The sequence below is a fragment of the Delphinus delphis genome, chromosome 3 (assembly GCF_949987515.2).
Source record: "Delphinus delphis chromosome 3, mDelDel1.2, whole genome shotgun sequence".
In the NCBI taxonomy this organism is placed as follows: Eukaryota; Metazoa; Chordata; class Mammalia; order Artiodactyla; family Delphinidae; genus Delphinus; species Delphinus delphis.
In genome coordinates this window covers 60822923-60836634 of record NC_082685.1, presented here as the reverse complement: position 1 = coordinate 60836634, position 13712 = coordinate 60822923, and the positions used below count along the sequence as shown (strand labels likewise).

At 38.6% G+C, this 13712-nt stretch overlaps 1 protein-coding gene across 4 annotated transcripts in view; it reads right to left on the bottom strand.

Annotated features, from left to right (window-relative positions):
* The window catches only part of MACROH2A1 (macroH2A.1 histone), an 80048-nt gene that overhangs the window by 25576 nt on the left and 40760 nt on the right, over nucleotides 1–13712 (bottom strand). For 2 of the 4 annotated variants that reach the window (XM_060008810.1, XM_060008808.1), the window contains exon 5: nucleotides 1369–1479. In XM_060008810.1, the coding sequence (XP_059864793.1) occupies nucleotides 1369–1479 (111 nt within the window). The remainder of the gene's footprint in view (nucleotides 1–1368; nucleotides 1480–13712) is intronic. The other 2 variants (XM_060008811.1, XM_060008809.1) reach the window with 1 other exon arrangement.

Below are 13712 nucleotides of genomic sequence, written 5' to 3'. Positions count from 1 at the left end.
GGGAGAGGCCAGGGCACGCGAGAGTGGGGTATGGGAAGGAGTGAGGGAGAGGGTGGACCCAGGCACTGAACTGTTCTACCTGCTTAACAGGTTTCCAAGTCCTGGCTCTAATCGTCAGCATTAGGGATCTGAAGCACACTGGAGCTAGTCCTAAATCACAGAGCTTTTTTGCACTTTAGTTCAAACCAAAGCAATTTGGATGACAGGTCACATTAACTTTCAATATATTACCCAAAGGACAGGTTAAAGGGTGTGAAAGTAAACCCAGGTGGTTGCCTTCACTGCTGAGCTGAAATTTTATAAATAAAAAATATTTTAAACAAAAACTTTCAAAGCCCCAGACCTTAAGATGACAGATAGTGCTGCTTATTTTTTCCTTTGAAAAATGCATACAAAATACAGATAATGGTTATAAAATGTACACTGTAATGGTTATTTGCTGGAACACAGAGTCCACCACAGGAATTGCATCATGGGAGCCTGAGTGCAATTAGCGACAGGAAGAGGGAGGGGGAGAAGGAGCACTTGCAATGACGTGAGCAGGACTGTGTCACTGAGATGCCAAAGAAAACTGACAGTGAGGTTTTAAAAATGATGCAGCTTCAGAACCAAGTTGTTCACCACATGCAAACTGAATGCGATTTACATGGAAGCTCAAATCCATGCTTTTAATTTTTTTTTAAATGTAGGATAAAAAAAATTCAGAAAAGTAATTCCCACTCTCTCTCCACCCCCTTTTTTGGCGTTAACAGAGAAATATGAACTCTCATTCTCAGGTCTTAAAAGCCTTTGCATCATTTTTATTTTCAACAAAAGTGAATCATTTGTTACAAAACCATGGCGTCCTGGCAAATTGGCATCACTGGGGTGGCTGAAAACATATTGCCCACGGTTAAAACAAACAAACGACTGGCTTGAGGAGTCCTCAGGTGGCACAGTGTGTCTAGCAACAATCCCGCCCCCTGGATCAAGGTTCCACCTTCCGTGCCCACCGGAACAGCTGGGCTGCCTGCTAGATCTTTCCCTTTCTAGGACCCAGTTTTGACTTCCAGCTGCTTTTCTGGGCAGGACTACAGGATGACCAGGTCATCCCATATACACAGCTCCTTCCACAGACTAAGCCCAGGGTGTCCCGACCCCCACAGGAGCTGCTGTCCCTCTTCTTTACCACCATCTCCTCTCCCCACCTGCCAGTCTCCCCTCAGCATCCTGTCCAGCCCTCCCTGAGTCCTCTCCTAAAGCCGCCCCAGGCCCCACTCTCTCCTCCAGCCCATGAGGCCAGGAGTGGTCCTCAGTCAGCCTTCCTGCTGGTGGAGGCACCCACCTGTCCCAGGGCCTGCGAGCAGACCGGGGCCCGCGTTTGCCTACCTTCTGGCCGAGGAAGAGGCTCTTGGTGGAGAGCACAGTGAAGCCATCGGCGGGTGTGCCCTCGGTCGTGCTGTCAGCGCTGGCTGCCTTGCTGACTTCTCCCTGCTTCTTCTTGCACAAACAGAAGAGTCAGTATGAGGCCTGCACAGATGGAGACCACGTGAATCTGGGCTTTTCTAACAGGCAGGTGAATGCCCATAATACTCAAGAGAAAACAGGAAACTAAACCACTACTAGTTCTCAGCATTTTTCAAAGTGGGGGCTGCAGGCTTATTTTGAAGTCCAAGAGTAAAGAGTGCTAACCTGTATTTTCATCACCTTTATAATCTTAAAAAAAGAGCTACCTAAAGGTAAAACTTCACAGTGATAATTTAGAACAGAACCACTTACATAACTTTAGACCAAGTAAATGTCTCTTAATTCAGGGTCTTCACTTTCTAGATGCCTGTACAGTATTCACGTCTGCGGGGAAAAACCAAACTGCTCTGGATCCTTAGTGCTCGAAGAGCCAAAACTCAGACCAAGGATCATCACCCTCCAACCCTCCGAGCCCAGGAGGCAAGACTCTCCAACCCTCTTTCATTAAGACCTGCCCTGGAGAAGGATCCATATGGGGGCTGTTGGTAAGCCTATCTGCCCCCTTGAGATGCCCCACCCCCCTGCAGTGAGCATGGATCTTGGCAGGCTCTTGGGCCTCTTTCCAGCATCGTCCAGACTGAAGTATATGTCCTCTGGGGTTTCCAAGAGCCTTGCAAAGGTATGTTGTGTAGAGAGGTATGATTACTTTCCAGATCCTCTGCTGCCTAATGTACTTCTTCCTGAAGTGGATCTGCCCTAAGAGTGATCTATGCTTGCAATCAAGGTTTCATGCTGGGTCTCCCTTCACAACCATTTCTCCCAGTTCCCAAGAGTGAATATGAGCACCACCCCTCAAGTAGGGATACATGTCTTTCTCAGTCTTTATTTCTGTCAAGGATGAGGCTTCTATTAGAAATGGATATTTTGGCTCATTTGGGGATTTCTTGCATTCAGATATATTGTTGAGTGAGAAAAGTGGGCACAATAGCAATTTTTGTTTAGGTACTTTTTCCTTCCCCCAATTATTATCAAAAAGGACATTACTCCTGAGGATGGTCCAGTGGGAGCAAATCAACAAAGTACGGGGTGAGAAATATTATAAAATATATAAAATATGATAAGTGGCCATGGCTTCCTGAAGGAAGGATCTGGACAGAAAACTCAGGGCAAGGCCTGTGCCCTACCCATTTTCCCTTTTAATACTCAAATTCATTAACATATTAATATTTTTACTTACACTGAAAAATAAGGTCTAATTTTACTAAGTGCTTTAACAATAAGGACTGCTTTGGCATTTAGGTTATGTGGCTAACCTGGAACATTTTCCATTAATTAAATGAGCTAAATTTGATGCTCCAAGATTTTGATATAAATGCTAAGACAGAAGGCCTTTTAACAAGAAACACGGTATTAGCAAAGATATAGTAAAATTATCACTATTTTGGTTTTCCTAACACTTCAAGTGTATCAGATTTGACAGGTATAATCAACAATTACATGGTAAGTCTTAGTAAAGCCTTTTTGATATACTTTCCAGGAAATAAGAAAAGCAAAGACGGGATGACAAATCCTTTCACAAGTCAGATGTTTCTAATTCTGTGCTTTCAACAAAACTGAAGAAATACCAAATTGAGTTAACAGCTGATAGACCATTAAAGAACAGATTGATGGAGTTTAGTTAACAGTAACGTACCAATGGGGGTTTCTTAGTTGTGATGAATGTACCAGGGTTATGGAAGATGTTAACAACAGGGAAACTGGGTGAGGGATATTCAGGAACTCTCTATATGGGCTTTGTAACTTCTGTAAATCTAAAACCGTTCTAAAATAAAACATTTATTAAAACAAATTGATGACAGATTACTATGTGATTGTTGGCATGTAACTCAGAAAGAGTTCAGAGGATTGAGCGATGTTGCTATAACAAAATCCTTTCCAGTCCCATTTAATTACTTTTGTGAACAAGATTTCCCAGGCACTTATACCTATAAATAAAATATAGGATGATGACTCATTTTTACAATGAGCAACATTTATCTTAGGGTACTTGAGTTAACTGAAAAAACTATCTCCATGCATTCCACGACATGACACAGTTCCAAAAAAATTTTACTTCCTCCTTAATAGTTAAAATTAAAATGTGTCAAGTATTTCAGTTTGATCAACTGTGTATTATTAATAAATGTGATAACTATCCAATCCTGTGGAAACCATAATATTTAGTGCTTTTATGATCACAAGAAAATTTTTCAAAATGAATTTAAATTTATGTACATTATTTTTGTTGCGTAAATCACTAACATACTACAAGCAAAAAAAAAAGTGTTACATTAGGATAAAAATTTGTGGGGCAAGTGAAAGGAAAATAAGGGCTCAAAGGAGTAAAATTATATAAATTTTCCAACTGTTAAAAAAGAGCCTGTTTGTGTATTTTGTGGTATATCAAATCATCACAGTAAGTAGATTTCTTTGGATACATTTAAATGATGAGAGTTTTTTTTTTAAATTTCAATATGTATTATATATCAAAATTATACCCTTTGTAGTAGATATTTAAATTTATTATGAGAAGTTTAGCTGTCAAATTTTAGATGTATGAGCTATGAAGATTTTCAAAACTGCTTTAGGAAGTATGCAAGCAAAAAAGTTTTAAAGCCACTACTCTACCCAGTGAACACCATTCATACACAAGGTGCTCAGTAAATGCTTGGGAATGAAATGCAGTTGCTAAGTAGATAAATATTTAGTGCTTCTGCCCAAGGATACTTGGATTTGAAGAGGTCAGAAAGCCCTAAATGATAGAATTTCAAGCATCTGGGAATTGGAGCTGGTTTTACTGGGAGGAGGGGACCTGAAAGGCTCCCTGGGCCCCTGATACAAGTCAGCAGCTGCCTATGCAGCCAGGTTATAAAGCTTAACCTGTGATAATTAATACTGATAATTTTCAGCAATGATTCATTTGCATATGGTTACCTGCATTAAAGCTGTTGCCCCACATTGTAAACTGGTTCAGCCACTATGGAAAACAGTATAGAGGTTCCTCAAAAAGTAAAAAATAGAACTACCATGTGCTCCAGCAATTCCACTTCTGGAAATATATCCAAAGGAAATGAAAACACTATATTGAAGAGATATCTGCATCCCCATGTTCATAGCAGCATTATTTACAATAGCCCAGACATGGAAACAACCTAAGTGCCCATCAACAAATGAATAAAGAAAATGTGACACACACACACACACACACACACACACACACACACACACACACACACACACACACACACACACACACACACACTGGAATATTATTTAGCCATAAAAAGGAAGATAACCCTGCCAGGAAGCTGAGAGTTCCAAAAAAGATGAACGCAAACAAAACCATGCCAAGACACATTATAATTAAAGTGGCAAAAGTTAAAGACAAGGAGAGAATCTTTAAAACAGCAAGAGAAAACCTGTGACACACACACACAAAACCCATAAGACTATCAGCAGATTTTTCAGCAAAAATTTTGCAGGCCAGAAGGGAGTGGCATGATTTTTCTAAATGCTAAGAGTAAAAAAAACTTCCCACCAAGAATACTCTACCGGGCAAAACTGTCCTTCAGAAGTGAAGAATACAGAAAGAGTTCTCCAGACAAGCAAAAGCTAAAGGAGTTCATCACCACTAAACTGGCCTTAAAAGAAATAATAAAGGGACTTCTTTTAAGCTCAAAAGAAAGGGCACTAATTAGTAACAGGAAAACATATGAAAAGTACAAGTACCTTTGTCACTGATAAAGGTAAATATAAAGGTGGTAGATTAATCACTTATAAAGCTAGTATAAAGGTTAAAAGACAAAAGTACTAAAAATAACTGTAACTACAATAATTAATTAAGGACTATACACAAGATAAAGAGGTGTAAAATGTGATGTCAAAAACATAAAACATGGAGAGAAGAGTGAAAATATAGAGCTTTCGAATGGGATCAAACGTGTTATCAATTTTAAATAGACTGTTATAAGTTGTTATATATAAGCCTCATGATAAACACAAAGCAAAAGCCTATAGTATATACACAAAAGAGAAAGGAATGTAAGTGTACCACTAAAGAAAATCATCAAATCACAAAGGAAGAGAGCAAGAAAAGAAGAAAGGAACAGAGGAACTATTGGATTGGCCAAAAAGTGCCTTCGGTTTTTAAGTAAAAATAAAAGACACACTTTTCATTTTCACCAAGAACTTTATTGAACAACGTATTCAACTTTTTGTTCCACTACCCTCTGCCATTGTTCAGGCAACTTCATAATTCCATCTTACCAAAACTTTTTATCTTTTTTGAGCAAAGAACTGCTCCAGGTGCCTTTTACAGTCTTCCAGGGAACTGAAATTTTTTCCATTAAGAGATTTTTGTAAAGACTGAAATAAATGGAAATCTGAAGGTGCAATGTCTGGTGAATATGGTGGATGAATCAGAACTTCCCAGCCAAGCTGTAACAGTTCTTGCCCAGTCATCAAAGAAACATGCGGTCTTGCGTTATCCTGATGGAAGATTATGAGTTTTCTGATGACTAATTCTGGATGCTTTTCATGGAGTGATACTTTCAGTTGGTCTAACTGGGAGCAGTACTTGCTGGAATTAATCGTCTGGTTTTCCAGAAGGAGCTCATAGTAGAGGACTCCCTTCCAATCCCACCATATACACAACACCATCTTCTCTGGATGAAGACTGACCTTTGGTGGGTTGGTGGTGGTTCATTTCGCTTGCCCCATGATCTCTTCTGTTCCACATTATTATACAGTATCCACTTTTCATCAACCATCACAATTTATTTTCAAAACGGAACGTTTTCATTACGTTTAAGTAGAGAATCACATCGGGAAATATGGTCAAGAAGGTTTCTTTTTGCCTACCTTACGTGGAACCCAAACATCAAAGTGATTAACATAACCAAGCTAGCGCAAATGATTTTCAATGCTTGATTTGCATGTTTTGAGTATGTCCAGTATCTCCAGTGTGGTATAATGTTGATTTTTCTCAATTAATGTCTCGATTTGATCGCTATCAACTTCAACAGGTCTACCCGACCGTGGAGCCTCGTCCAGGGAGAAATCTCCAGCATGAAACTTCGCAAACCACTTTTGACACATTTGATCAGTCACAGCACCTTCTCCATACACTGCACAAATCTTTTTTTTGTGTTTCAGTTGCATTTTTACCTTTCTTGAAATAATAAAGCACAATATGCCTAAAATGTTGTTTTTTCTGCCATCTTCAGTATTAAAAAGGCTACACAAAAATTCACCAATTTTGAGGTCTTTTATAAAATGCATGCTGATATGACAGCTGTCACAATACAATCTAACAAAATTTTTTTCGAATGAAGTTAAAGACAACTAAGTGCTACTAGAGCCATCTTATGGAAAAAACCAAGTGAACCTTTTGGCCAACACAACACAAAACAGCCAAAAAACAATTAACAAAATGGGAATAAGTGCATACCTATCAATAGTTACTTTAAATGTAAACGCACTGAATTCTCCAATCAAAAGACACTGAGTGGATAAGTACACAACACCCATCTATATGCTGCCTACATGAGACACGCTTCAGATGTACGGATATACACAGACTGAAAGTAAAGGGACGGAAGAACATTTTCCATGCCAATAAAAACCAAAAGAAAGCTGAGGTAGCTATACTTATATCAGACAAAACAGACTTTAAAACAATGACTGCAATGACAATGAATGTCATTACATAATCATAAAGGAGTCAATCCAAGAGGATATAATATTTGTAAATATTTATGCACCCAACACAAGAGCAAATAAATATATAAAGCAAATATTAACAGACCTAAAAGAGAAAAAGACAGCAACACAATAATAACAGGGGACATTAATACCCCACTTTCATCCATGGACAGATCTTCCTTACAGAAAATCAATAAGAAAACACTGGCCTTAAATGACATGTTAAACCAGATGGATTTTAAAAATATACACAGCATATTCCACCCAAATCAACAGGATACACATTCCTCTCAAGTACACATATAACATTTTCCAGGATAGACCACATGATAGGTCACAAAACAAGCACTAATGAATGTAAGAAATCATGTCAAGTATCTTTTCCGACCACAGTGGTATGAAATTAGAAATCAATTACAAGAAGGAAACTGGAAAAATCACAAATATATGAAGATTAAACAACATGTTACTGAACAACCAATAGGAAAGATTACTTATCTTTAGTTTATCTGTTAGTTTCATTTACCTTTTCTGTTGTTCTTTTAATCTCTATTTCATTCATTTCTTCTCTGGCCTTTGTTATTTCCTTCCTTCTAACAACTTTGGGCTTCATTTGTTCTTTTTCTAGTTCCTTCAGGTTATGTTTTTTTATTTGAGATTTAAAAAAATTTTTGATGTAGGCATTTATTGTTATAAATTTGCCTCTTAGAACTGCTTTTGGTGCATGTCATAAGTTTTGGTAAGTTATATTTCCACTTTCACTTGTCTGAAAGTTTTTAAAATTTCTTTTTCCTCTTTTCCTCTAGCCACAGAAATTAGGCAAGAAAAAGAAAAGGCATCCAAATCAGAAAGAAAGAAGTAAAACTGTCACTATTTGAACATGACATATTATACACAGAAAACTCTAAAAACTCCACCAAAAAAATTGTTAGAATAAATGAATTCAGTAAAGTTGTAGGACACAAAATCATTACACAGATTTCTGTGGTGTTTCCATACACTAATAATGAGCTATCATAAAGAGAAATTAAGAAAACAACTTACAACCACATTAAAAGGAATAAAATACCAAGGATTATATTTAACCAAGGAGGTGGAAGTCCTGCATGGTGAAAACCGTAAGGCACTGATGAAAGAAATTAAACACACAAATAAATGGAAAGATATTCTATGCTCAAGGACTGGAAGAATTAATACTGCTAAAATGTCCATACTACCCAAAGCAATCTACAGATCCAATGCAATCCCTAATCAAATTCCAGTGGCGAGAGAGCCCCAGCCAAGACAGCAGAAGAGAAGGACCTGAGCGCACCTCCTCTCACGAAAACACTAAAATCGCAAGTAACTGCTGAACAACCATCGACAAAAAAAACTAGAGCCTACCAAAAAAGATATTTTCAAAGACAAAGAAGAAGCCACCACGAGATGGTAGGAGGGGCACTTTCATGACATCATCGAATCCCATACCCAGCGGGTGGCTTACCCACAAACTGGAAAATAATTATGTCACAGATGTTCTCCCACAGGAGTGAGAGTTCTGAGCCCCACGTCAGGCTCCCAAGTCTGGTGGTCTGGCATCAGGAGGAGGAATCATCAGAGCATTTGGTTTTGAAGGCCAATGGAGCTTAAGTGCAGGGGCTCTACATAGCTGGGAGAAACAGAGACTCTGCTCTTAGAGGATGCACACAAGGTTTCACATACACTGGAACCCAGCACAGCAGTAACTCCACATGAGCCTCAGCTGGACCTACCTACAAGTCTTGGAGAGTCTCCTAAGGAGGCGAGGGTTGGCTGTGACTCAGTGGAGGGGCAAGGACACTGGTGCCAGAGGTCCCAGAGATTGGCGTGAGCTCTCCCAGAGGTCACCATTTTGGCATCAAGACCTGGCCCTACCCAACAGCCTACAGGCTCTAGTGCTAGTACACCTCAGGCCCAACAACCAGTAGGATAGGAACACAGCCCCACCATCAGCAGACAGGCTGCCTAAAGCTGTGCTGAGCTCACAGCCACCTCTAAACACACCCATTGACACAGTCCTGCCCAGCAGAGAAACTCAACCCAGCTCCACCCACCAGAGGGCAGGCACCAGTCCCTCACACCAGGAAGCCTGCACAAGTCCAGGACCAACCTCACCCACCAGAGGGCAGACACCAGAAACAAGAGGAGCTACGGTCCTGCAGCCAGCAGAAGGAGAACACGAAAACAGAAAGTTAGACAAAATGAGATGGCAGAAAAATATGTTCCAGACAAAGGAACAAGATAAAAACCCACAAAAACTAAGTGAAGTGGAGATAGGCAACCTACCTGAAAAGAATTTAGAAGAATGATATTAAAGATAAGCCAAGATCTCATAAAAAGAATAGAGGCACAGATCGAGAAGATACGAGAGACATTTAACAAAGAGCTAGAAGATATAAAGAATAAAGAAAGATGAACAATTCAATAACTGGAATGAAAAATACACTAGTAAGGATCAGTAGCAGAGTAATTGAAGCAGAAGAAGAAATAAGGAGCTGGAAGACAGAATGGTGGAAAGCACTGCCACAGAACAAAGAAAAAATAATGTAAAGAAATGAGAACAGTTTAAGAGACCTCTGGGACAACATTAAATGCACCAACATTTGCATTAGAGGGGTCCCAGAAGGAGAAGAGAGAAAAATGGCCTGAGAAAATATTTGAAGAGATTATAGCCAAAAACTTCCCTAACATGAGAAAGGAAACACTCACTCAAGTCCAGGAAGTGCAGAGACTCCCATACAGGATAAACCCAAGAAGGAACATGCTGAGACACATATTAGTCAAAGTGACAAAAATTAAAGACAAAGAAAAAATATTAAAAGCAACAAGGGAAAAGCAACAAATAACATACAAGGGAATCCCCATAAGGTTATCAGCTGACTTTTCAGCAGAAATTTTGCAGGTCAGAAGGAAGTGGCACAATATATTTAAAGTGATGAAAAGGGAAAGCATATAATCAAGAATACTGTACCCAGCAAGGCTCTTGTTCAGACTCGACGGAGAAATCAAAAGCTTTACAGATAAGCAAGACCTAACAGAATTCAGCAGCACCAAACCAGCTTTACAAAGAATGCTAAAGGAACTTCTCTAGGCAGAAGATAAAAGCCCAAACTAGAATCAAGAAAAGTATGAATGGGAAAGCTCACCAGTAAAGGCAAACACACAGTAAAGGTAGGAAATCATCCACACACAAGAAGAGAGTACAAATGCAGGATACAGGAAATGCATTTGAAACCGAGAGACCAGAAACTTAAAACAATCTTCTACGTATACAGACTGCTATATCAAAATCTCATGGGAACCACAAGCCAAGAATCTACAGTAGATACATACACACACAAGGGAAAGCAATCCAAACACAACACTAAAGATAGTCACCAAATTACACGAGAAGAGAACAAAAGAGGAAAGGAAGAAAAAAACCTACAAAAACAATCCCAAGACAATTAACAAAATGGCAATAAGAACATACATATCCATAATTGCCTTAAATGTAAATGGATTAAATACTCCAAACAAAAGACACAGACTGCCTTAATGGATACAAAAACAAGACCTGTATATATGCTGGCTACAACGGACCCACTTCAGATCTAGGGACACAGACTGAAAGTGAGGGGATGCAAAAAGGTATCCCATGCAAATGGAATCAAAACAAAGCTGGAGTAGCAATACTCATATCAGACAAATTAGACTTTAATTTTTTTTTTTTTGGCTACGCTGCATAGCATGTGGGATCTCAGTTTCCCGACCAGGGATCGAACCCTGTGCCACCCTGCATCAGAAGTGTGCAGTCTTAACCACTGGACAACCAGGGAAGTCCCCAAAATAGATTTTACAAGAATGTTACAAAGAGACAAAGAAGGATATTACATAATAATCAAGGGATCAATTCAAAAAGATATAACAATTGTAAATATATATGCACCAAATATAGGAGCACCTCAATATATAAGGCAAACACTAACAGCCATAAAAGGAGAAATCGACAGTAACACAATAATATGGGGGGATTTTAACACCTGACTCACATCTTTGAACAGATCATGCAGACAGAAAATCAATAAGGAAACACAGGCCTCAAATGACACATTAAACCAGATGGACTTAACTGATATATATAGAGCATTCCATCCAAAAGCACCAGAATTCACTTTCTTCTCAAGTGCACATGGAACATTCTCCAGGATAGATCACATCTTGGGCCACAAATCAAGCCTTGGTAAATTTAAGAAAACTGAAATCATATCAAGCCTCTTTTCTGACCACAATGCTATGAGATTAGAAATCAACTACAAGGGAAAAAAACCAAAAAACACAAACACGTGGAGGCTAAACAATATGCTACTAAACAACCAATGGATCACTGAAGATATCAAAGAGGAAACCAAAAAATAGCTAGAAACAAATGAAAATGAAAGCATGACAATCCAAAACCTATGGGATGCAGGAAAAGCAGTTCTAAGAGGTAAGTTCATAGCAATACAATCCTACCTCAGGAAACAAGAAAAATCTCAAACAAACTAACCTTATGCCTAAAGCAACTAGAAAGAGAACAAACAAAACCCAACGTTAGTATAAGGAAAGAAATCACAAAGATCAGAGTAGAAAAAAATTAAATAGAGACAAAACAATAGAAAAGATCAATGAAACTAAAAGCTGGTTCTTTGAAAAGATAAACAAAATTGATAAACCTTTAGCCAGACTCATCAAGAAAAAAAGGGAGAGGGCTCAAATCAATAAAATTAGAAATGAAAAAAGAGAAGTTACTATTAACACCACAGAAATACAAAGAATCATAAGTGACTACCTACAAGCAACTATATGCCAAAAAATGGACAACCTGGAAGAAATGGACAAATTCTTAGAAAGGTACAATCTTCCAAAACTGAACCAGGAAGAAATAGAAAATATGAACAGACCAATCAAAACCACTGAAATTGAAACTGTGATTTTAAAACTCCCAACAGGGAATTCCCTGGTGGTCCAATGGTTAGGGTCAGTGCTTTCACTGCGAGGGCCCAGGTTCAGTCCCTGGTTGAGGAACTAAGATCCTGCAAGCTGCAGTGCAGCCAAAAACAAAAATACAAAACAAAAAAACCCAAAAGAACTCCCAACAAATAAAGTCCAGGACCAGATAGCTTCACAGGCGAATTCTATCAAACATTCAGAGAAGAGCTAACACCTATCCTTCTCAAACTCTTCCAAAAAGTTACAGAGGAAGGAACACTCCCAAACTCATTCTATGAGGCCACCGTCACCCTGATATTAAAAGCAGACAAAGATACCACAAAAAAAGAAAATTACAGGCCAATATCACTGATGAATACAGACAAAAATCCTCAACAAATACCAGCAAACCAAATCCAACAGTACATTAAAAGGACTTTACACCATGATCAAGTGGGATTTATCCCAGAGATGAGAGGATTTTTCAATATCTGTATATCAATCAGTGTGATACACCACATTAACAAATTGAAGAATAAAAACCATATGATCATCTCGATAGATGCAGAGAAAGCTTTTCACAAAATTCAACACCTTTTATGATAAAAACTCTCCAGAAAGTGAGCACAGAGGGAACATACCTCAACATAATAAAGGCCATACATTGATATGTCAAACCCACAGCTAACATCAGAGTCAATGGTGAAAAGCTGAAAACATTTTTTCTAAATCAGAAACAAGACAAGGATGTCCACTCTCGCCACTTTTCTTCAACATAGTTTTGGAAGTCCTAGCCATGGCAATCAGAGAAGAAAAAGAAATAAAAGGAATCCAAATTGGAAAAGAAGAAGTAAAACTGTCACTGTTTACAGATGACATGATACTATACATAGAGAATCCTAAAGATGCTACCAGAAAACTACTAGAGCTCATCAATGAATTCCATCAAGTTGCAGGATACAATATTAATACACAGAAATCTGTTGCATTCCTATACACTAACAAAAGATCATAAAGAGAAAATAAAGAAACAATCCCACTTACCATCGCATCAAAAAGAATAAAATACCTAGGAATATACCGATTCAAGGAGGCAAAAGACCTGTACTCTGAAAACTATAAGACGCTGATGAAAAAAATCGAAGACGACACAAACAGATGGAAAGATATAACATGTTCTTGGATTGGAAGAATCAAAATGACTGTACTACCCAAGGCAATCTACAAATTAAGTGCAATCCCTATCAAATTACCAATGGCATTTTTTTTGCAGATCTAGAACACAAAAATCTTAAAATTTGTATGGAAACACCGAAGACCCCAAATAGCCAAAGCGATCTTGAGAAAGGAAAACGGAGCTGGAGGAATCAGGCTCCCTTACTTCAGACTATACTACAAAGCTACAGTCATCAAAACGGTATGGTACTGGCACAAAAACAAAAATAGAGATCAATGGAACAGGACAGAAAGCCCAGAAATAAACCCACGCACCTATGGTCAAGTAATCTACAACAAAGGAGGCAAGAATATACAATGGAGAAAAGACAATCTCTTCA